The sequence below is a fragment of the Balaenoptera borealis genome (genome assembly GCF_965194805.1).
Source record: "Balaenoptera borealis genome assembly, chromosome: 13".
NCBI lineage: Eukaryota > Metazoa > Chordata > Mammalia > Artiodactyla > Balaenopteridae > Balaenoptera > Balaenoptera borealis.
In genome coordinates this window covers 18073787-18097410 of record NC_138870.1, presented here as the reverse complement: position 1 = coordinate 18097410, position 23624 = coordinate 18073787, and the positions used below count along the sequence as shown (strand labels likewise).

Here is a 23624-nt window from a genome sequence, read left to right as displayed (position 1 = left end):
GATCATAAGGTGGTATATTAGAAATAGAGGAGAAAGAAAAATTCTTCAGTAAAATTTAAATGCCTATTTTCTGTATTAAATGGTAACTATGGGAGCAAGAGGGTCATGCTAGGTCTCCTGGCTTTTCTTACTTCCTTCTCAGTAAAATCTTTGATGCTGTCTAAATAACCTACGTGTTAGATAGATAATGACCACATCAACTGTATCTCAGTCTATGACACTGAAGAGTTACTTGAATTGGTAAAATACTTATGCCAAGAAAATGCCAATAATATGATGTTTTTGCTAAAAATGTACTACGTGCTTTTGTGAAGAAAGCTGCTTTCATTTTCTCAGCTTTGAGTTAATCAAAAAGGGAAGGGAATACAGAGGAACTCTGCAAGTGAATTCTTGGAGCAGGTAGCCATGCTGATGTTGAAGTGAGTGGAGCACAAAAAGTGCCATTGGGGAATTATAGTCTTCATTTCTACTCATAGGAATTTCAGGCAACAGTGAAAACATCAGGGAATTTCTGGAGAGAATGGAGGAATCTGTGCCACTCTTGAAAAGATACCAAGTTACTTAAAATATGTTTGCTTTGGATTTTTTACATCACTTTCCTTTGAAAATTTTTATTCTGGCTTTCTTTTCTCCTTACATTTATTTTTTAAAATTCTTGGCTTTTCTGTATTTTGTTAATACAAATAATTTAAATACACCTAGGGTTGCATTGTTCTTGTTTTAGGCTAAAGTTTTAACCATTAGAATCAAGAAATACTATTCAAGAAGAGGATACTGGGGTTGAAATCAACTGATATGAAACATTTTCTTCCTTGATAACTTTATGATAGAAATGAATGAACAAAAAGTGATGGATAAAATGCCAAGGACCAGAGGTGGGGCTCCTGTGAAGGTTATGAACTGGATAATCAGGCCTTGAATAACCAAGACCTGAGCAGGCAGGAAAATTTTCTAAGGCTCAGTGTGTTACTAGCTCACAAACAGTTCTTTTAAGAAACTGTGGTAGATTTTAAATGTCTATTTTTTAAATTTATGAATTCATTGATTTTTTAGGTGTATCAAGCCTGAAGAGAAGTCTCTTGGTGTGGGATTACATGCATTTTGCACAAGGGTATTAGGTAAAAATAGTTATTTTTCCCAACATCACATCAGACCACTATTAAATACTAAGTAGATGAAATCACTCCCTCAGAGTAACAGTCTGGCAAATATCCCTTCTGCTTGTAAACAGCACTTTGTAATTAGTGTGAGAATGAAGAACAAAAAGAAATAGAGAACTTCTCTTTTTTATTTGAAAAAGACCTACATGACCTTAATTCTACTTTTCATCAATTGCTTTTCATCAATGCAATTTGAAAAGCAAAGGAACAGGAAATGCTTTGTTAAAGTATAATGTGCATGTGATTGGCCCAAAACATTGTAGAAAAAAAATGTAAAGAATCATTAATTTAGTGTTTTTCTCTACTGATGATATTTATTTTGCATTTATCCTTCAGATTACTTATTTTTTATAATCTAAAAACTTTACAGTAAAAGTAACTTCCAGTTTCTAAAAGTAAAATTTAAAGCAATAGATGTATATTTTGTTAAACTTTATTTGTTCTGCGAATAAAGTTAAAATGTTTCCAAACAAAACAATATATCCTCTTACCTTGCTAATGGATTCTTCTTTCTCCCTTTTAATTGTAGCTGGAATTCCCGCACCTATATATTTTGGAGCTTTAGTGGACTCCACATGTTTACACTGGGGTACTTTGAAATGTGGTGAGTCAGGGGCATGTAGGATATATGATTCCACCAACTTCAGGTAAAGATAATTTTTTTAATTGCTTTCTAAGCATAGACAGTGTGTAAAACGGTACCATTCATATCTAACATTTTCTTTGTCAAGGGACTAGATTACTTTTGCCTTTGTTTCCAGAATAGATAGTGGTACTGTGTCTCCAATTCTTATTTATATAGTAGAATTTTATTTCCTCAATATTTTCAAAGTACTTGATAAATATAAGCATAGGTGGCTTTCAAAAGCTTGTTCCTTAAATTGGTAGCAATCAATATATTGTTGAAGGTCATGGCTGTACAGAAGCTACCTATCTAAATTATATTACTCTCAAGTATCCCCATTTAATCCTACATCATTTCAACATCTTACTAGGTTAAATCCTTACTTCCTTTCACTATCCACTTCTGATCTCTAAAATGGTATTTTTTCTCCCTTATTAAATTTCACTGACACAATATTCTTCATGTCTCTTAAAGCTTTATTTATTTTTTTAATAACAGACCTGATTTTGAACAAACCTCGTATGATAACATTAACCTGTTTTTTAACAAAACTCTTCCATTTTTCTCTTTTTGTTTTCACATTCTTTTCCATTTGGAGACCTGGATTTTGTTTAAATTTATATTAATTTCTCCTTATGGGGCAGTAAGAAAACTCATTTTCTAAAAATGATTTAGCATTATCTAAAATAGTCTAAGGTCTTCTCTTGATCAGTAAAAGGATGTATGTCAAGAACTGTGAAGAGAGCAGACAGAATGAGATTCATGTTTTCATCAGTTCCCCTTTCCCCTAAAGTTCCACAGGGGTAATATGGAGGTGGGCACAGATACATACTGTGCATGCAGTGGGTTTGCATCACAATTGAGGAAAGCCAAGAATCCCTAGTGTAGGTTGGCCTCATCCTGCTGCTTTGATTCCTGTTGATAGTAGCTTTGATTAAATGCTATTTCAGACAAAATTATTATATTTGGTACCATCCCCTGTCAGTCAGGTGAATTAGAGTGACCAATGAAGTGTACTCATGAGAAAATTCATCAGAAACTAATACAATGCAGAAACAAGAGTTACATGTTGATGGACAATTCTTCATGGGTTCCTTGAATTCTGGCATATCTTGTCAGCAGACGCTTTTGTTCTGAACTATCTTTTCAAAGATGTTTGAACAGTAAGTGACCTTGGAAGATAAAAATGGTCTTTCCCTCTGGAGCAGAGTTTTCTGTCCAGGATGATAAAGGTAACATCTCCCTCTGGGGCAAATGTTGACAGATTTGCTTGCAACCCATTTAAATGATAGGGATTTCCTAAACTCAGGATTGCTTAGCTGTGACCCGAACCCAGTGTGTGCACAACCTGGGTCTCCTATGTCCCCACTTCGGGACTTGGGGGGTGAAAACTAACCTGAACACGAAGCTTGTGCTGATTGCTGTAAAAGTCCTTTGTCTCTGACCAAGGAGTCTTGTATCTTCTGCCAGTTTCCATGCAGCTGTGGCAGGCTAACTTGTTAGCTTAAAATCCAGGTAAGATCTAGGACTCTTTTACAGTTCTTGAGAACAGAAATACTGATTAACTTAAAAATTGGCCAAAAATGTAAGGATGATCACTTACATTTATTACCATCTAATGAAAAGTGGGGAAAGGATTAAGGAAAATTTGATGGAAGTAAGGCATAGGAAAATAAAAACACAAAAAATAATTGAAAATAAAGCCTAAATATACCAGGTTTCGCAGTAAATGTAAACCAATTGAACTTGCTTCTTAAAAGATAATGCCTTTCATATTGACGTTTTCCAAATTCCAGCTACATGTTGTTTACAAGAGACAGCCTAAAAATATAATGCAAAGAAAGGTTGAAGATAAAGGTCAGAAAATGTATACCAGACAAATATTAAATCAACCTTCTGTGGTTATATTAATGACTGTAAGACAAAGTAGAATTTAAAGTGAAAAGAATTAATAGAATTAAAGAAGGATATTACTTAATAATAAAAAAAGCACTTCACCAAAAATATATAACAATCATGAACCCATATAAATCTGTCAACATAAACTCAAATATATAAAACAAAAATTCACAAAATTACAAGAAGAAATCTACAATTAGAGTGGAAAATTTCAACACACTTCTACAAGTGAATATAAAATACAGATGAAAAATTAGTGAGAATATAGAAGATTGAACCATCCAATTGTGCAAAAATTATCTATTAGTAGATATATAGTGATTTTTTTTAACCCAACTAACAGCAACCATAGGAAAATGATGCAAACCTCATTGGAAAAGAGATTTAAAAAGAAACCCTTTTGCACGTTATTGCTGTGATACTAAGGAGGGAATAAGATACAGATACACCCAAGAACTAGACCAAGTGATCTGTTCCCTCTGTGATTATTCCCAGTATCACTATGAAAAGAACTAGGAAAGGCCTAAGAACCTGGGGGACTGGGAAAAGCAAAGGGAAAATGATCAAATTTGGAGGAGTAAATACAGAGAAACAGAACAGCAAAGAAAACCAAAATAAACAAAGAACAACAACAAAATACTCAAGAAGAGCTTGTAAACTGAAATGTTAAAATACATAAATAAATCCAACAGTAAGAAAGACAAGCACATAAACTACCAATTGAAACATTACTTTATTCCAGATTAAATTTAATCTAATGTAAGTATCTGACAAAGACTTTAAAATAAGTATGTTTAACCAGCTTGATAGGTTTAAAAATAATAAATTGATGGCATAATACCCGTTAAAAATGAATAAGAAATTATGAAAAAATTCTAGCAGAAATAAGAATATCAAAAAGAACTCTTGGAAATATTAGAGATTAAATGGATAGCACTGAAATAAAAAGAATCCTAAATACATAATAAATTTCAAGTCAACATAAGAATTGGTGAAATGGAAGAGAGTACAGAAGAATTTATCTAGAATGTAAATCAATGATTTGAACTGATTAAACGAAAATGAACTACATAAGTAATGTTAAAGACCAATTAGCAATTAAAGGCTATATCTCAGAAATTTTCTAGAACAGAGAATAGAGGAAATGGCAGAGATAAATTAAAGAATTAATGGCTTAGAATTCGTTAGAATTTAATAGAGACATACATTTTCAGATCAAAAGTGCACTTCAAATGCCTAATGGAATAAATTAAATAGACATGTCAGAGTGAAATTACAAATGCTCAAGAGAAAGAAAAAACATAAACACTACCCAGAGAAATAAACATGTGGCTTATAAAGAAATAACAATTAGACCAATAGCAGATAGGTTATCAACAACCGTAGATCCTAATATCTTTATGATCCTTATTGCTTTGGGTTTGGGTTGAAACAAAAACACAAACCAGAGAGCAAAAAATTGGCAAATGTGACTACATATAAAATTTTAAAAAGTTTTTGCAACAGAAAACTCCATAGACAGTGAAGAATGATAGAACACAAATTGGAAGCATCTGGAGCTCTCATACACTGCTGGTGGTGAATAAAAACTATTGAAAAGAACATTTGGGCAATATTTACCAAGCTGAATCCTCTAAGATGCTTACACATATTTTAAAGAAACTCTTGCTCACATGCACAAGGAGACATGGCAACAAAGGTATGTTGCAGTTTTGTTGATATTTAAAAAAAATTTGAACAAAAGCGTCCCACAGGAAAATGGATAATAAGCCGTGGTGTGTTTGTTACCGAACTCAGGTTCGTCCGCTCACCACTCAAAAGTCAACACACTGAGAGGCAGTGTCAGTAGAAAGGAAAGGTGCTTTAGTCAGAAAATCTGCCAATCGGGGGAGAACGTGGACTCGTGTCCAGAGACCAACTCCGAAGATTCTGCTTAGCCATGACAGTTTTTAAAGGAAAAAATGTGGGGGGTGGGTGGGTGGGGAGGGTGGGAAGAATCTCAGTGAATCATGGAGGCAGGAGGTTGGGTTCTGCATCATTCCCTCCGAGTGCAGACTGGCTGACTCTCTCTTCGGATGTTATCTTGCCTGAATGATCTGCCTGCAGGATTGCTAAGGGAGCTGTTGGGAGCAGAGAGCTAAACATTCTTTAACTATTTAATTCTTCACTCTTACTTCTTTTTAACTAGGAAAAGAATCAACAGGCTAGGCAAAGCATGGTGTGCGTTAAAGAAAGCGTTAGGTCAAGAGTTAGTTTCAATTGTTTAGTGATTTCGTTCCTATAATTAGGGTTTTAAAGTTAGAGGGAGACAGAAATGGGTAAACAGGAAAGAGGCAGAAGAGTTGCTTTCATGTTCATACATCACAATGTTGTTCAACAGTTAAAAATAAATGATGTAGAACTACATGTATGAGCCTAGTTTTAAAATGGTGGGCTGATAGAAAAACTTTCAAAATAAAAAAATAGTATTATGCCAATTATTTAAAATGTAAAAATATATACAATAATTGTATAAATTACGAATGGATACATGCATACTTTGTAAAGCTATAAAAATAAACTAGGAACAAAATCTATAAAATTCAACATAGTGTTACACCTGGGACAGGTTAGAATGTAGTAGGATCACAGGAATTAAATATTTTCCTTTAACCTGGTCTGAAACAAAAGTGGCAAAATTTAATCATTTAAAAAACCTGGATGGTGAGTACAAATATGCTTAACTCTTTTTTTCCTGCATTCTTGAAATGTTTCCTAATAAAAGAAAATTTTAGAAGTAGAAAATGAATATAAGGAGCAGAAATTAATAAATAGGCTACACACCATAGAGGTAACCCCCAAAAAGCTGTGCTTTCTAAAAGATTGAAATATAATAATAACAATAATCTGGAAAGGCAAATAAAGAAAGAGAAGAGGCACAAATAAACACTATTAGGAACTACAAAGGAAATATAAGTACAGATACTTAGGAATTTTATACATAATAATTTGGAAACATGTTAAATAAGAGTTTTCTAGGTAAATATGTATTACCAAATTTTATTGTAAATATATAGAAAACATGAATATTTTCATAGCCATTTAAAATATTTGAATCAGTCAAAAATTCTCATCTTCCAAAGGCATCAAGTCCAGAAGTTTTAAGGCAAGTATTACAAACCTTCAATGAACTGATGATTCCTGCATTATACAAGTTATTCCTAGAAACGGAAAAAGAGGGAAAATTTCCCAATTCATTTTACAAAGCTAGTGCAACCTCGATATTGACATTAGACAAGTTCACTATAAGGAAAAAAGTATAAGCTGATTTTACTTGTAAATATACATGCAAAAAATTAACAAATTGAATCCAATAAGGTATAAAAACTAACAAATAGAGTTTGTTATAGAATTATAATAATAATCTTGGATATTCTGCTAATTACATACAGAAAAATGATTTAGTGATATTTTACAAATTCACAACTAAAACTCTGAGCAAACTCAGAAGAGGAGAAAGAAACTTCCTTAACCCGATTAAGATCATCTAAGAAAACACAGGAGTAAATATTATAATTAGTGGTGATTCTTTGGAAGCATTCTTACTAAATATTGAAATAAAACTGCTATCCCTGTCAGTATTAAATTTAAGTTGAGGAGTCTGTTCAATGTAAAAAGATAAAATAAAAACAGTAACAAAAGGTTAGTGAAGAGGGAAATAACTTTCGATCTTCTGGATAAAAAATCCCAAAACTCATTTTAACAAACATTAGAATTCATAAGTGAGTTCATGAGGTTCATTCATAAGGTTGACATGCAAAACAATTAGCTGCTGCTCTCCTTATGAGAGTAAAATATTAATAATTAACAATATGCAAAAATATCTTTGTAAGTTTTAATATGTTTTAACTCTTTTTGATAGATACATCTACCTTGGATTGCCAGCAGCGCTAAGAGGATCAAGCTATATTCCAGCCTTTTTAATCCTCCTTATTTTGAGGAAGCATCGTCTACCAGAGAAAAATGCCTCTTCAGAAACTATGCTTGAGGCCAAGTTTACAGGGAAGGAAAATGAGGGCAAAGAGATGGATCAAAATTCCAAAGTTTTGAATGATGATGAATTGAAAACTAAACTATAATGCTCTTTTATATCATGCTTCGCAGAATTGGAGAACACACTACAACTTAATTGTTTTTAAAATCAATAGAGGTACTTACTGCAGGTAATTTTTCCTTGTCTTTAAGAACCTCAACATTTTTCTTTACTCAAGGTAAAAAAATGTTCACTGATGGTATTTCTGAGGCAACAATGGCATTTGAGATCTTCCTCAGAGGGACATTTATAAACAACCTTCAAAATAGGATATTAGAACCAGCTTTATTTTTATGTTAAATTGCTAAAACAGCAATTTCTCTTTTCACTCATGCAAAATAAGGGCATATTTCCCACATCCTTTCCAAATGATTCTAAAAATTTCCTATTAGGAAAATCTATTTAATTCCATTGAATTTCTGCTTTGATATCAGGATTATTTAGAGACTGAAATTCTTATCTTCTTATGTGAATATTTAAGTATTTTATTCAAATTTATCACTTCATGTGAAAGGAGAGTAAATCTTTTTAATCTATTTTGGAATTGTTCTTTACCTCTTCCTATTCATTCCAGACATGATTCTTTTAAAATAGATTACTCACTAATATGCCATCACTTGATTTCAATTCATTCCCTGCTTTTTGACTCATGTCATATATTTGCTCATTTTGTTCAGAGTACTGACAAACTTAATCAGGTAATTAAAAGTCATGTAGCAAAGATTGTTGGATTTTTTTTTTCAGCAATTCAAACCTGGCAACTGAACTCTCTCTTAAAAACAAATATCTAAGTCAAAGTATGAAAGGTTAATATTAGAAAAACACTAGTCCTTTTTTTCCCCAGTATTTTTAAATTAATTAATTAATTAATTTTTGGTTGCGTTGGGTCTTCGTTGCTGTGCATGGGCTTTCTCTAATTGCATCGAGCAGGGGCTACTCTTGGTTGCGGTGCGCGGGCTTTTCAGTGTGGTGGCTTCTCTTGCTGCAGAGCATGGGCTCTAGGTGCGTGGGCTTCAGTAACAGTGGCACGTGGGCTCAGTAATTATGGCTGGCGGGCTCTAAAGCGCAGGCTCAGTAGCTGTGGTGCATGGGCTTAGTTGCTCCGCGGCATGTGGGATCTTCCGGGACCAGGGCTCGAACCCGTATCCCTTGCATTGGCAGGCGGATTCTTAACCACTGTGCCACCAGGGAAGTCCCGAAAAACACTAGTCCTTAAAGGCTGTTTGTATTGCCAGATATTATCCAAAAAATCAGTTTCCCAGATTCAGGAGGCCTCCTTAGTCTAATGTTTATGTCACCCAAGGTGTCCTAAGTTAGAACACAAACACGAATTTTCTTTACATCCTCTTAGAGAATGAAGTGTTTAAAAAGTAGCTTCTGTTATGGAACTGAGGTTAATAAAATTCAAGATGTACATTTAAAAGTAAATCTACCCTTATTATTATTTTGTAGCTTAGGGATACAGTAAAAGTATGAAAGGATTTTAGAGACACAAGAGGCCTTATGGATGATATGGAGTTTCTGGTTCAAGAGAATAGAATGAACAGCCATGTTTATCTACTTCTTATTCTCCCTCCCACTGAAAGGACAGTCAGTATAGATGTAATGATAGAACTCCCTTAAGGGTGAGGAGGATGTGGAGAGGGAGGATTGGAGAAGTGGGTGTCAATATACTCTGATGATTTATGTGTCATATAAAGGGAATGGGAGTGTCTCCAGGGATAGAACAGGGTGGCAGGGGCTGTCATTCAGGATGCACTTAGAAGGAACCTGGGATGTAGGTAGGAACCTCTGAGTTGAAAGTTCAAAGAATACAAGTTAGACAGAAAATAGACCACAAGCTAGACAGGAAGTAGTCCAGTTAATTGAAGGACTGTCTACATATACTTTGCAGACCAGTATGATTTCCTGAGAATTGGATGCATCATTTAAGAAGAAAGCAACAGAGAGGACTGGGTAGAACAGGTTCAGGGGGAAGATTTAAGAGTTAAGTTCTCTGCTCACAAAGTCTGAGACTTCATCAAGACCGTGATTCAAGACAGGAACAGTGTTGACACTGGAGAGAGGAGCTAAAACCATTGGAAGTGAGGAGTTCCAACTCAGGGGAAGTGTGGCAGATGAGGGACAGTTGCGTGTTAGGATCAGATGACATGAAACTCAGAGCTGCTTTATTTGGGAAGGGAGGAAATGGGGAGAATGCTCTGGAAGCTAAAAGAGGAGCAAGGACTCACCCTATATCCAGAGAGTTGTGAGAAAAAGTCAACAGCTACCACATGAGATGCTTTTGGGGGAAGCATTGTCCTCAGGAGAAACCCAGATTTTGGTGAGGCTGCAGCCGTGAAGAGAATGCTGGTTTATGAGTTTGAGAATATGGACAGTTTTGGAGTTCCAGGGGACAAACTGAAAGGGGGCAGATTTCAAAATTGGAGTCTGAGAGAAAAAGTTGATAATTAGAGGTATATGGAAATTAGAGAATGAAAATTAGAAGAAGGGGAACGAGAGATCATCTGGAATTCTGGGACTTTTTAGGTAACTGACATAATGAGGTTAGTCCTGATAGATTTCAAGGCAGATAGTGTTGGTGACACTGTGAGTGTCAAAATTAGGAGGTGTCATGACTCATGACCCCTTGTCATGGAGGCAAACTGGAGAATCAAAATCTTACCTGAGTACCTGTGGCTCTTTCTTGACTTCTATTGATGGGTTTAAGTTGATCAGAGAAAGCTGAGTCTTAACTCTGTGCACAGTTCAACCACTTGAATACCCTCAGTGGAGCAGGGTAGGCCCAGAGAGACATGATTTTGGACCCAGTGTCTTGGGCTCACTCTTATCCCCTGCTGGGAATGATGGCATTTTACTCTAGGGTTCTCTTTTGACACTTCTTGGTGGAGGAAAGAAAATCAGAGAAAGTGAGTATTGAAGTGCTCTGTGACCTCTCCTGACCTCTGTTGTTCAAGTCCATGAGGCCTGGGGAAGTCAGTTATTTTTCTGAGCATTTGTCCTCCCTCAGGATAGGGTAGAAGTAAAGGCATAGCAGACGGAAGTAGAGGAGAGAAACAACAGGAAAACTGGTAGTGGGAAGTCTAGGATCGTTCATTGTCTTATTTAATATTGTGAGGAGTCTAAGTTTATGGAATTAGAAATGGTTTAATATATTATTTATAATTCTAAATATAACCGATATTTATGGGAACTTTAAAAATAAGTACATAGAAAAACCACAGAAATTGGGAAAAAGCATAAAGGGAAGGAGAGGAATTCTTCATATTTTATAGCATGGAGTTAAAATATATTTTAAGCTTAATAAATTCAGATAAAATTGGCAAACACATCTTATCAGAACTGCTGAGAAGTGGTTATCTCTGTAGCATTGGAAGCAGGAAGAGAAGCAAAGAACAATGCATTTGCCTTTCATTTTTGTCCCTTTTGTACTCTGATTTCTTTTCTCTTGTGCATGTAAAATACAATGAAAAAAATTTCATAAAGAATACACATCAGCAAAAACAATAAATAATAAAAGAAACAATATAGGGCATTTTACAGAAAGGGAAGAACTGAGTCCTCCAATTGTGAGATTTTCAAAGGTTCTCCAATGGGTGTTTATTTATTTACTTATTTTTTTAGTTTATTATTTTTAAACATCTTTATGGGAGTATAATTGCTTTACAATGTTGTGTTAGTTGCTGCTGTATCACAAAGTGAATCAGCTACATGTATACATATATCTCCATATCTCCTCCCTCTTGAGTCTCCCTCCCACCCTCCCTATCCCACCCCTCTAGGTGGTCACAAAGCACCGAGCTGATCTCCCTGTGCTATGCGGCTGCTTCTCACTAGCTATCTATTTTACGTTTGGTAGTGTATATATGTCCATGCCACTCTCTCACTTTGTCCAATGGATGTTTATTGAACAATTTTTTTCTCATTTCTGTCCTTGGTTCTAGAGGATATGTGTCTTGGTGTGTGTATGTAAGGAAGGTGGTGATGAGCTAAGTTGTAGGCTGTAAAATTCAAGTGGGTGTCATTTTATTAGGGTGAATAAATATACACAGAAAACAATGACAGAACGACAAATAACAGCACAAGGTAATTTCAAACCCTATGGACATATGGTGAGTCACTAAGTAATCAGAGTTTTTTGCAAAAACTTCCCATTCTGTTTTTGGGAAACACTGCAGAAGCATGCTAATTGGTAAGAGATTTCTTTCCAAAAGAAGAAGACAAATCTTTCTAGGAAGACATTTTGCCCTTTTTCCTTCTTCCTTCTGGAACTGAAGATATTAGGCCTCAAGGAGGAGCAAGAAGCCATCTTGCCACCAAGAGGCAAAAGCATAGGGATGAAAGATGATGAAACATGGTGTTGCAGGAAGACAGGGAGAGCCCGGCTACCAGCAGGGGCAGGGCTGAGTTTTGCGGGCTTTTAAGTTTACCAAATTTGAGAGGAAGGCCTATAAAAAATTTCAAAATGATGAACACAAAATAAAATTAAAAGTGATAATTTACTTAGAATGAGAACAAAAAATCACAACAGGTTCCATGTGATATGCTTCCAGACATGATCATGATTTTTTTTTAAAAAAAGCCCTACTGCAAACATTAGAGTTTAATGGGAAATTTAATTTTCATAAAGCTTTCCTGCTGATGTTGGGAGTGAGAAGGAAATGGCTACTGTTGCCATTTCTATTCAACATTATGTCCTAGCCATGGAAATGGGAAGAAAAAGAAAATTTGTAAGGATAAGAAAAGAAACAAAAAATAAAACTATCATTGACATGTTTGTATTGCAGAAAATCCACAAGTTACTATAGATGAGCTATGAACGTGATTAAGTGAATTTTAACAAAGTTCACTGGTTACAAGGGCAATCCACAAAATCAAATGCAGTTGTTCATATATCAATAGCAATTAGGAAATGATATTAGTAAAGCATATTATTTAGTGTAGCATCAAAAAAAACACAAAAAACAAAAAATAAAACCACATTGAAATCCTAGCAATAAATCTTATAACTGGTGTCTAAGACCTCTATCCCCAATACTACAAAGCAGTATTCAGAGAAACTAAGACCTACATCATGTTCATTTATTGAAAGATTTAATATTTTAAGGATGTCGGTTCTCCCAAATTTTATCTATAAGTTCAGTGAAATCTCAAACAAAATCCCAGTACTTTCTGAAATGTGGATATTGACAAGATTAATTTGGCCTTTACGTGGAAATGTAAAGGGCCAAGGAGAAATCAAAGCAATCTTGAAGGCTAAAGTTGGAGAAGCCCAGCATCAGATATTAAGACCTGTAAAGCTAAAGGAATTAAGCCAGTGTGATATTGACGCCAGTCTCCCATCCCTGGTGCCACTCTCTTCCTTGCAGAGACCTTCTTCACCCCACGCAGAGTCCAACACCATGCGGTGCTGGGTTGCTTTTTTCCTACCTGGAAACCCTTCTCACCCTATTCAGGTCCCAACACCTCACATCCGGCCTTCATTCTGCTCTCCCCCACAGTGATGTCTTCTTCACCCTATTCAGGTCTGACACCCATGGCAGGGTGCCCCATGTGTGATGTCCCCCTTATACTCCTGTGATGGTTGGTGCTATGTGTCAACTTGGCTGGGACACAGTATCCAGATATTTGGTCAAACATTATTCTAGATGTTTCTGTGAAGGTCTTTTTTAGATGAAATTAACATTTAAATCAGTAGACTTTGAGTAAAGCAGATTACCTTCCATAGTGTGGGTGGGCCTCACCCAATCAGTCGAAAGCCTTAATAAAAAAAGACTGACTTCCCCTGAGGAAGAAGAAATTCTCCCAGCAGACTGCCTCTGGACTCAAACTGCATCATCAACCCTTCCCTGGGTCTCTAGGCTACCCCCTACTACCTATCTATCTATCTATCTATCATCTATCTCCTCTTGGTTTTGTTTCTCTGGAAAACCCGACTAATAGACCCTTCCTTGGATTCTGACACCTATGCTGGACTATCCCTCTTATGGACACTCTCCTAACACTGTTTGGACTCTTGGGCTCTTACACCCACTCAGGTCCCTGTAGTTCCCCTTAAACAGCTTTCCTCCACCCGCACCTACCTACATACCTACTTTCTTGGCCCCATCTAATGGCTCAGGATTGAATTATTCTGGAAGGAAAAGGACAAGAGAAAGGAAGGGAAAGAAAAGAGAAGACCAGGAAAGGATGAAGGGGAAGAAAACAATTGAATATTTGATAAATTTTAGAAAGTGAGTATTATGTTGGATGTTATGTATCCAGAGAGTAGATGCATATTGCCAAGTGTATTTTACACTAAGCTCACCTATGTCTAGGTCGAGATTAATAAGTGCTATTACACAGCATTGTAGCCTTGAAATTTATGTTGATTTCCTATTACCTCCTGCTCTAGGATGAATAGAAACAAAGAGCTTCTTTTATTGATTGTATATTTAAAATGCTTTTGCATTTGTTCAACCACATAGCAGGCATAAGAAATCTTGGAAGTGATTTTAAAATTTATGAACGATGTATCTAATTTTTAAATTTATTACTCAACAGATTTGTGGATCCAACAAACAACTGCCTGAGTAGATTATTTTTATGTTTTTAAACAAAGCACTTACTTTCCTTTTAACTGTTCTCAAATTTATAGCCTGATATATATGTATATGACTTATATATGTGACTCATACAGGACACAAATTATAGAAATGGCCCAAGCAGTACTCAGAGCTTTATTATAAACAAAGCTATTGAAGTAAAGCCTGGCAAAACAAAATATGAAACTTTTCTTGCAATCAGCCCTAAGAAAAATTCAAGCAAATGTTACTTTAAAATAAAATGGAATAAAATAAAAAGGAAATCACAAGCCTCTTCAAGCCCTCAGATGTCTGTAACTCCTATCTGTATGGCTGTTAGCATAACTGATACCATCTTGAGCACTAATAGTTTCTCCTGTCCTTCTGCTGACTCTACCCAGGAGTGGACTGTACAGTAAATCACTTCTCTGTCATGAGGGGATTCACGGTGAATAGATACTGTTTAATAATCATTAGGAACAGGTAGCCTGTATGCTCTGTTAGTCCCCAGTGATGAAAACCTTCCCTGACATATTCTCAGCATTCACAAGACTAGTTACCCATTCATAAATCTTGACTTAGGAACGCCCGTCCTCTTCCAAGCAACTACCCCATTCCCTAATTAACTAAAATCATCCCAGTGGCCCCTTGGCAGTGTGAGTGCAGCTGTGAATGCTTCTGGATCATTGTCTGCCCAATCCCATCGTGTGAATGTCACCCTATAATAAACTGATCCATTGATTATATGGATCTGCCTGCCTTGTTTTTCAGTTTCAAGATGCCTTCTCAGTTCAGTGGGCATTTTTCATTCCTTCCATCCTCCAACACTGTTGAAGTCAATTTCTAAATAAAATAATAACTTAACATATCCTAATGATATATCAAGCTTGGTAGATTCAAAAGACATCCTTCACGCATTCAGAAAGATACATGCACCCCAACATCCAGAGCAGCATTATTCACAATAGCCAGAATATGGAAACAACCTAAGTGTTTATGAATGAATAAAGAAGAGGTGGTATATATATATATACACACACACACACACATATACACAATGGAATATTTTTCGACCATAAAAAAAGAATGAAATCTTGCCATTTGTGACAACATGGATGGGTCTGGAAGGTATATTATGCTTAGTGAAATAACTCAGATAGAGAGAGATAAATATTGTATGTTTTTCCTTATGTGAGGAATCTAAAAATAAAACAAGTGAATGAATATAACAAAACAGAAACAAGCTCACAGATACAGAGAACAAACTGGTGGTTACCACAGGAGAGAGAGGTGGGGGGAGGAGCAAAATAGGGGAAGGGGATTAAGAGGTACAAACTGCCAGTTATAAAATAAATAAGTCACGAGGATGTAGAGTACAGGGAATATAATAAATATTTTATAATAACTTTGTATGGTGTGTAATCTATAAAAATATCAAATCACTATGTTGTACACCTGAAAGTAATATAATATTGTAAGTCAACTATACTTCAATAAAAAAATACATCCTTCACCAATATCATTTCTGATAACTAAACGAAATGACAGCAATAGAAATTATGAAAGGAGGGGAAGAGAGAGAGATTCTTCCCATCAGTAAAGATATACTGTGCTGAGTTTCTTAGAATGGTTAGTATGGGGGAAGACATATTTAAGTGGCTTTAATATGTGTGGAAAACCTCATTCTTTTCATAACTCTGCATGTTTCCTTATGACCTGGGAGAAAAATCCCTTGCAGACCCAGCATAGTATACACCTAATAACGTCTAGCAAATTCGCCACATTGGAAATATTCTTGTAGTCATCCCAAATACCAGATGTATTTGCAAGATTATACCTTTTCTTCCACCTTTATTCTTAATGGCATTATTTGTTATTTTCTTATCAGTTGTCTAGAGACTTTATATTAATGGACAGATCATAAGAATATGGGAGATATTGCTGGGTGAACATCGCTAGAACTCTTTATGCACAGGTGCTAGGGATAAATCTTTGGGTAAAAAATCCAGCGTAACAAAACCAGACTCACTATTTTAAAAAAATTTCCAGTCAGTCTTAAAAAAATTCAACTGAGAAGATAGAAGGAACTCAATAGAAACAAAATAAAAGCCGTCTTGCCTGATGACTTGGCCCTGTGGAATGAGTGAGTTTAGGAAAGGTCTATTTCAGAATGATAGCTGTACTTAGAATTGTTTACCAAATAGATAATTTCCTAGTTATTGGAGAATCTATTGACTAGCATCAGGTGAGGGAAAGGAAGAGAGGTACTCTCATATAATTCAAATAGGTCTTGAAAATTCCTAAAGTTAACTGAAACACACTTTCCTTTACATCAAGGGAATGAAAGTGAGACTTCTGGTTTCAGCTCAGACATTCAGAGAGCAGGAAGCAGTATTGCCTCCATACTCCTATAATAAGAGAAAGCTGGAAAAAATGTAAATTACAACTTTTCTTGAACCCATCAGTGAGCTGAGGTCAGTGGATAAACAGCTAACTGGATAGCTAGAGTCAGGATCCCGCAGGGAGAAGCAGGATTTGAACATTTACTGACTTGGGGCAGAAACCACTTAATACCAAATAAGTCACTACAAGATTCAGATAGAAATTTTTAATGAGTTGCTAAAGACCAAGTGTAGGTTGGCATGAGAAAGTGAAGCCCCTGAAGGTGGCCAACAGAAGGTGGGTCACACCTCTTGCAGCTGATTCCTCCAGAACCTCAACCAGCCATTCGGGGGAGGTTAGAGAGGACACCAGGGGTGCCAGCTGGGGCAGAACAGCAGCTCCTTTTCCCATTCTGCTCAGACCAGTCTCCCCTTTCTCCTCTAAGGAATGGAAGCTTTTCTCTTCAGTGGGGATGGTCAACAAAAACTGTAGCTTGAGGGTGCTGGTGAAAACTCCTACAGCTGGGAATGGAAGCAGGAAGAAAAGCTCCACTCCTGAGAGAGGGGCACGTCACCCCTAGACCCTGGTTTACCCAGTCTGCCTGTCTCCCTCCTCCATACCCACGTCCACCCATGGTAACAAGCATACAGGGACTTCCCTGGTGGCACAGTGGTTAAGAATCCGCCTGCCAAGGCAGGGGACACGGGTTTGAGCCCTTGTCCGGGAAGATCCCACATGCCGCAGAGCAACTAAGCCCGTGCGCCACAACTACTGAGCCCACGTACAGCAACTACTGAAGCCCACGCGCCTGGAGCCCGTGCTCTGCAACGAGAAACCACCTCAATGAGAAGCCGGTGCACCTCAATGAAGAGTAGCCCCTGCTCGCCACAACTAGAGAAAGCCTGCGAGCAGCAATGAAGACCCAACACAGCCAAAACTAAATAAATAAATTTAAAATATATATATATATTAAAAAAAACCAAGCATACAGTAAAAATAAAAGTTGTATATATTGGGGAGAGTGGCAAGAGACAGATTGTTTGTGGGTAACAGGGCAAAGGGAGAACCAAATCCACATGGGGAGTAGACCCTAAATACAAGGTTTCCCTAGAGGAATTTGAAGCCCTTGATGCATTGAGGGTAACCATAGCAACAACAAACTTCAAACCCAGCCCCACTCCTGATAGAAGCCCCATGCTACAGGCCTAGTAGAAGGAAAGATGTGCTCATCTCCAAGTAGGAAAAATATTTACCTCCGTATCACCTGTCCTATACTACATTTATGACCTTCAACAAAAAATTATGACATAAAAAGGTAATAAAAAACACAATCTGAATAGGCAAAGCAATCATCCGAACCAAACTCAGATATAAAACAGAGTATAGACATATTATTAGAATTATTAAACAAATGAAGGCTTTTTAAAGATGAATGTGACTCAAAGGAACATTTTTACAGAGGGTTTAAATGTATAGAATCATTATTGGTAAGATCAGTCTTAAACAAAATGGGGAATAGACAAAAGATTTTTGGTGCTAATCATCTCACTTTTCTGTTACCTTTGCTTTTGCTTTCTGAATATGTTCATTGTTTTCCATTTCCACTCCTTTCAAAAACCTATTGCTTTAAAATGATTGGAATCTCACTTCTACTGTGAAGCACCTAATAAATATATGATCTCTTCCAATTTAAACAAAGTCTCAATTCAAAGGTATAAGCTTCTAAGGATAGAACTTGAAACAGCCTCGAACTTAACAATGGAGACTGGTTGGGAGTCAGAGGTATGTCTGTGGGTTTTTGTTGTTGTTGTTTTTTAGTGATAATTTTTAAATTTCTACCTTTCAACTACTTCTACCGACACTCCTTTTACAAAACATTTTAGTCTTATAAACTATGGCAGTCAGGTTTGGAGTTGGTGTTGGGGAAATCACACTGCTTGTCTAATCATCTTCTCATCAGGTTAGTTCTTGGTTTCCAGGTGGTGAGGAAGTCTACTTAGGAAGGGTAGAAGGCACACAAGAGGAAAGTGACAATGGCCACTGCCAAATTTGTTGTGATAAATTCTCAATACTTTTTTTTGGAGGGGGTAAAATCTCCAGAAATATATATGTTGAAATTGAAACAGAGAGACTAGCATGGTCCCTATGAATAAGACACATGAACATTTTTTATTCTATTATAGTATTGATTACAGTGTATATTATCCTACATTTATATGCCTATTCTCCACCTCAGTTGTGGGCTCCCAAAGGGCCAAGATTCTATTTCATAAATGTTTTTATCTCTGTGCTTAGCATGTAGATGGCAGTCAAAAACCACTTTTTTGACATTACAAAAATTTTTTTTTGTTGAAAGATATTAAAGAAAATCTTCAAAACATCAGAAATCATCACTCCCTATCCAATGACTTAATACAGCTATTTTTATTTTTGCACATTGTTTTTAGTTCTTATTTATAACATTCATGTGACTGGCATTTTTGGAGTTCATTTATTCATTCATTCATTCATTCTTTCAAAAATAATTGATAAAGCACCTATTTGTCTGGCGCCAAGCTAGATCCTGGGAATAAAATAAGTAGGTAAAATGAGTTCACTTCCTACCTTCCTAGAGCTTATGACTAGTGGGGGAGACAGACAGTTATTAAATAATCATAATAAATGTAAAATTACCATTTTGATAAGTGCTGCATTACTACAAATATATTGGAAAAATTCTCACCAATGAAGAAGTCTGAGACATTGAAGGAATGGTGATTAAGCTTAGATCTGAATGCTGAGAAGCAGTTACATGGAAAAAAAGAGTATTTCAGGAGAGAGAAACATCATGATCAAAGACCCCATTTCATGAAAATGGAAGGGAGTGTGAAGACATGGTGTAAATAAGGAGACCTCAGTCTGGATACTCAAGTCTTTCTTCAGAGCAGGAAGGCATTCTTCCACTAAATCTCTGACTAATGCTTCCAACTCTGATTAATTAAGCATTAATCTCTGATTAATGCTTCCTACTCTGATTTCTTCCTCAAAAATAGATTTCTTAGGTTGATGTTTTAGTTTGTCCTCTAGGTCACCTACCTTTCTTTCACAAATTGCTTCTTCACCTTTTTCTTCCACATTTTCATAGATTTTTCAAAAGTATCTTCTTTAACATGGATTTGGGTTTTTGGCCATTGTTTTCTTTCAATTTTATCCAATGCATATTTTAACTACACTCTTGCATTATTTTGCTTCCTTGAAAATCTTACTTATCATATTCTTATCTCTGTTGAATTTTTTCCCCTAGGATCTGTATTCATGTTTAATAAATGCCATTGAATTAAATATTAATATTTATTCTGGATTGCTGGTTCTGAAGTAGATCAAATAATCTACTGTATATGTGTTAATGTTCCTTTCCTTCACTGTACATATCAAATATAAATATAAATTTATTCTTTTAATTTATATAACTTTATAACATTTTATACTTTAATCTTGTTAATGTTCTTCTTCCCCTTTAAAGTGTAAGCTCATCAAGAAAAAAAACGGAGAAGACTCAAATCAATAGAATTAGAAATGAAAAAGGAGAAGTAACAACTGACACTGCAGAAATACAAATGATTATGAGAGATTACTACAAGCAACTCTATGCCAATAAAATGGACAATCTGGAAGAAATGGACAAATTCTTAGAAATGCACAACCTTCTGAGACTGAACCAGGAAGAATTGGAAATATGAACAGACCAATCACAAGCACTGAAATTGAAACTGTGATTAAAATTCTTCCAACAAACAAAAGCCAAGGACCAGATGGCTTCACAGGCGAATTCTATCACACATTTAGAGAAAAGTTAACACCTATTCTTCTCAAACTCTTCCAAAATATAGCAGAGGGAGGAACACTCCCAAACTCATTCTATGAGGCCACCGTCACCCTGATACCAAAACCAGACAAAGATGTCACAAAGAAAGAAAACTACAGGCCAATATCACTGATGAACACAGATGCAAAAATCCTCAACAAAATACCAGCAAACAGAATCCAACAGCACATTAAAAGGATCATACACCATGATCAAGTGGGGTTTATCCCAGGAATGCAAGGACTCTTCAATATATGCAAATCAATCAATGTGATACACCATATTAACAAACTGAAGTAGAAAAACCATATGGTCATCTCAATAGATGCAGAGAAAGCTTTTGACAAAATTCAACACTCATTTATGATAAAAACCCTCCAGAAAGTAGGCATAGAGGGAACTTTCCTCAACATAATAAAGGCCATATATGACAAACCCACAGCCAACATCATCCTCAATGGTGAAAAACTGAAATCATTTCCACTAAGATCAAGAACAAGACAAGGTTGCCACTCTCACCACTATTATTCAACATAGTTTTGGAAGTTTTAGCCACAGTAATCAGAGAAGAAAAAGAAATAAAAGGAATCCAAATCGGAAAAGAGGAAGTAAAGCTGTCACTGTTTGCAGATGACATGATACTATACATAGAGAATCCTAAAGATGCTACCAGAAAACTACTAGAGCTAATCAATGAATTTGGTACAGTAGCAGGATACAAAATTAATGCACAGAAATCTCTTGCATTCCTATACACTAATGACAAAAAATCTGCAAGTGAAATTAAGAAAACACTCCCATTTACCATTGCAACAAAAAGAATAAAAAATCTAGGAATAAACCTACCTAAGGAGACAAAAGACCTGTATGCAGAAAATTATAAGACACTGAAGAAAGAAATTAAAGATGATACAAATAGATGGAGAGATATACCATGTTCTTGGATTGGAAGAATCTACATTGTGAAAATGACTATACTACACAAAACAATCTACAGATACAATGCAATCCCTATCAAGCTACCAATGGCATTTTTCACAGAACTAGAACAAAAAATTTCACAATTTGTATGGAAACACAAAAGACCCCAATAGCCAAAGCAATCTTGAGAAAGAAAAAGGGAGCTGGAGGAATCTATACTACAAAGCGAAAGTAGTCAAGACAGTATGGAACTGGCACAAAAACAGAAATATAGATCAGTGGAGCAGGATAGAAAGCCCAGAGATAAACCCACACACATATGGTCACCTTATCTTTGATAAAGGAGGCAAGAATATACAATGGAGAAAGACAGCCTCTTCAATAAGTGGTGCTGGGATAACCGGACAGCCACATATAAAAGAATGAAATTAGAACACTCCCTAACACCATACACAAAAATAAACTCAAAATGGATTAAAGACCTAAATGTAAGGCCAGACACTATAAAACTCTTAGAGGAAAACATAGGCAGAACACTCTATGACATAAATCACAGGAAGATCCTTTTTGACCCACCTCTTACAGAAATGGAAATAAAAACAAAATAAACAAATGGGACCTAATGAAATTTAAAACCTTTAGCACAGCAAAGGAAACCATAAACAAGACAAAAGACAACCCTCAGAATGGGAGAAAATATTTGCAAATGAAGCAACTGACAAAGGATTAATCTCCAAAATTTACAAGCAGCTCATGCAGCTCAATATCAAAGAAACAAACAACCCAAATCAAAAATGGGCAGAAGACCTAAATAGACATTTCTCCAAAGAAGATATACAGATTGTCAACAAACACATGAAAGAATGCTTAACATCATTAATCATTAGAGAAATGCAAATCAAAACTACAATGAGATATCATCTCACACCTGTCAGAATGGCCATCATCAAAAAATCTACAAACGGGGAGGAGCTTCAAGATGGTGGAAGAGTAAGACGCTGAGATCACCTTCCTCTCCACAAATACATTAGAAATACATCTACATGTGGAACAGCTCCTACAAAACACCTACTGAACGCTGGCAGAAGACCTCAGACCTCCCAAAAGGTAAGAAACTCCCCACATACCTGGGTAGGGCAAAAGAAAAAAGAAATAACAGAGACAAAAGAATAGGGACGGGACTGCACCTCGGGGAGGGAGCTGTGAAGGAGGAAAGGTGTCCACACACTAGGAGCCCCTTCGTGGGCAGAGACTGTGGGTGGCGGAGGTGGGAAGCTTCGGGGCCACGGAGGAGAGCGCAGCCACAGGGGTGCGGAGGGCAAAGCGGAGAGGTTCCCGCACGGAGGAGCGGCGCCGACCAGCACTCACCAGCCCGAGAGGCTTGTCTGCTCACCCGCCGGGGCGGGCGGGGCTGGGAGCTGAGGCTCGGGCTTCGGTCGGATCGCAGGGAGAGGACTGGGGTTGGCGGCTTGAACACAGCCTGAAGGGGTTATTGCACCACAGCTAGCTGGGAGGGAGTCTGGGAAAAGGTCTGGAGCTGCTGAAGAGACAAGAGACTTTCTCTTGCCTCTTTGTTTCCTGGTGCACGAGGAGAGGGGATTCAGAGCGCCGCTTAAAGGAGCCCCAGAGATGGGCGCGAGCCGCGGCTAACAGCGCGGACCCCAGAGACGGACATGAGACGCTAAGGCTGCTGCTGCCGCCACCAAGAAGCCTGTGTGCGAGCACAGGTCACTCTCCACACCGCCCCTCCCGGGAGCCCGTGCAGCCCGCCACTGCCAGCCTCCCGTGAGCCGGGGACAACTTCCCCGGGAGAACACACGGTGCGCCTCAGGCTGGTGCAACGTCACGCCGGCCTCTGCTGCTGCAGGCTCGCCCCGCCTCCTCTGTACCCCTCCCTCCCCCCGGCCTGAGTGAGCCAGAGCCCCCGAAGCAGCTGCTCCTTTAACCCCGTCCTGTCTGGGCAGGAACAGACGCCCTCAGGCGACCTACACGCAGAGGCGGGGCTAAATCCAAAGCTGAACCCCGGGAGCTGTGCGAACAAAGAAGAGAAAGGGAAATTTCTCCCAGCAGCCTCAGAAGCAGCGGATTAAAGCTCCACAAACAACTTGATGTACCTGCATCTGTGGAATACCTGAATAGACAACGAATCATCCCAAAT

At 37.1% G+C, this 23624-nt stretch overlaps 1 protein-coding gene across 6 annotated transcripts in view; it reads left to right on the top strand.

Annotated features, from left to right (window-relative positions):
* SLCO1A2 (solute carrier organic anion transporter family member 1A2) overlaps positions 1 to 22823 on the top strand; it is a 118492-nt gene extending 95669 nt beyond the window's left edge. For 5 of the 6 annotated variants that reach the window (XM_082351985.1, XM_082351980.1, XM_082351982.1 and 2 more), the window contains 3 exons: positions 1054 to 1118; positions 1690 to 1807; positions 7586 to 22573. In XM_082351985.1, the coding sequence (XP_082208111.1) occupies positions 1054 to 1118; positions 1690 to 1807; positions 7586 to 7802 (400 nt within the window). In that variant the 3' untranslated portion in view covers positions 7803 to 22573. Of the gene's footprint in view, positions 1 to 1053; positions 1119 to 1689; positions 1808 to 7585 lie in introns of all 6 variants that reach the window. The other variant, XM_082351981.1, reaches the window with a different exon arrangement.
* Positions 22824 to 23624: the final 801 nt, after the last annotated feature.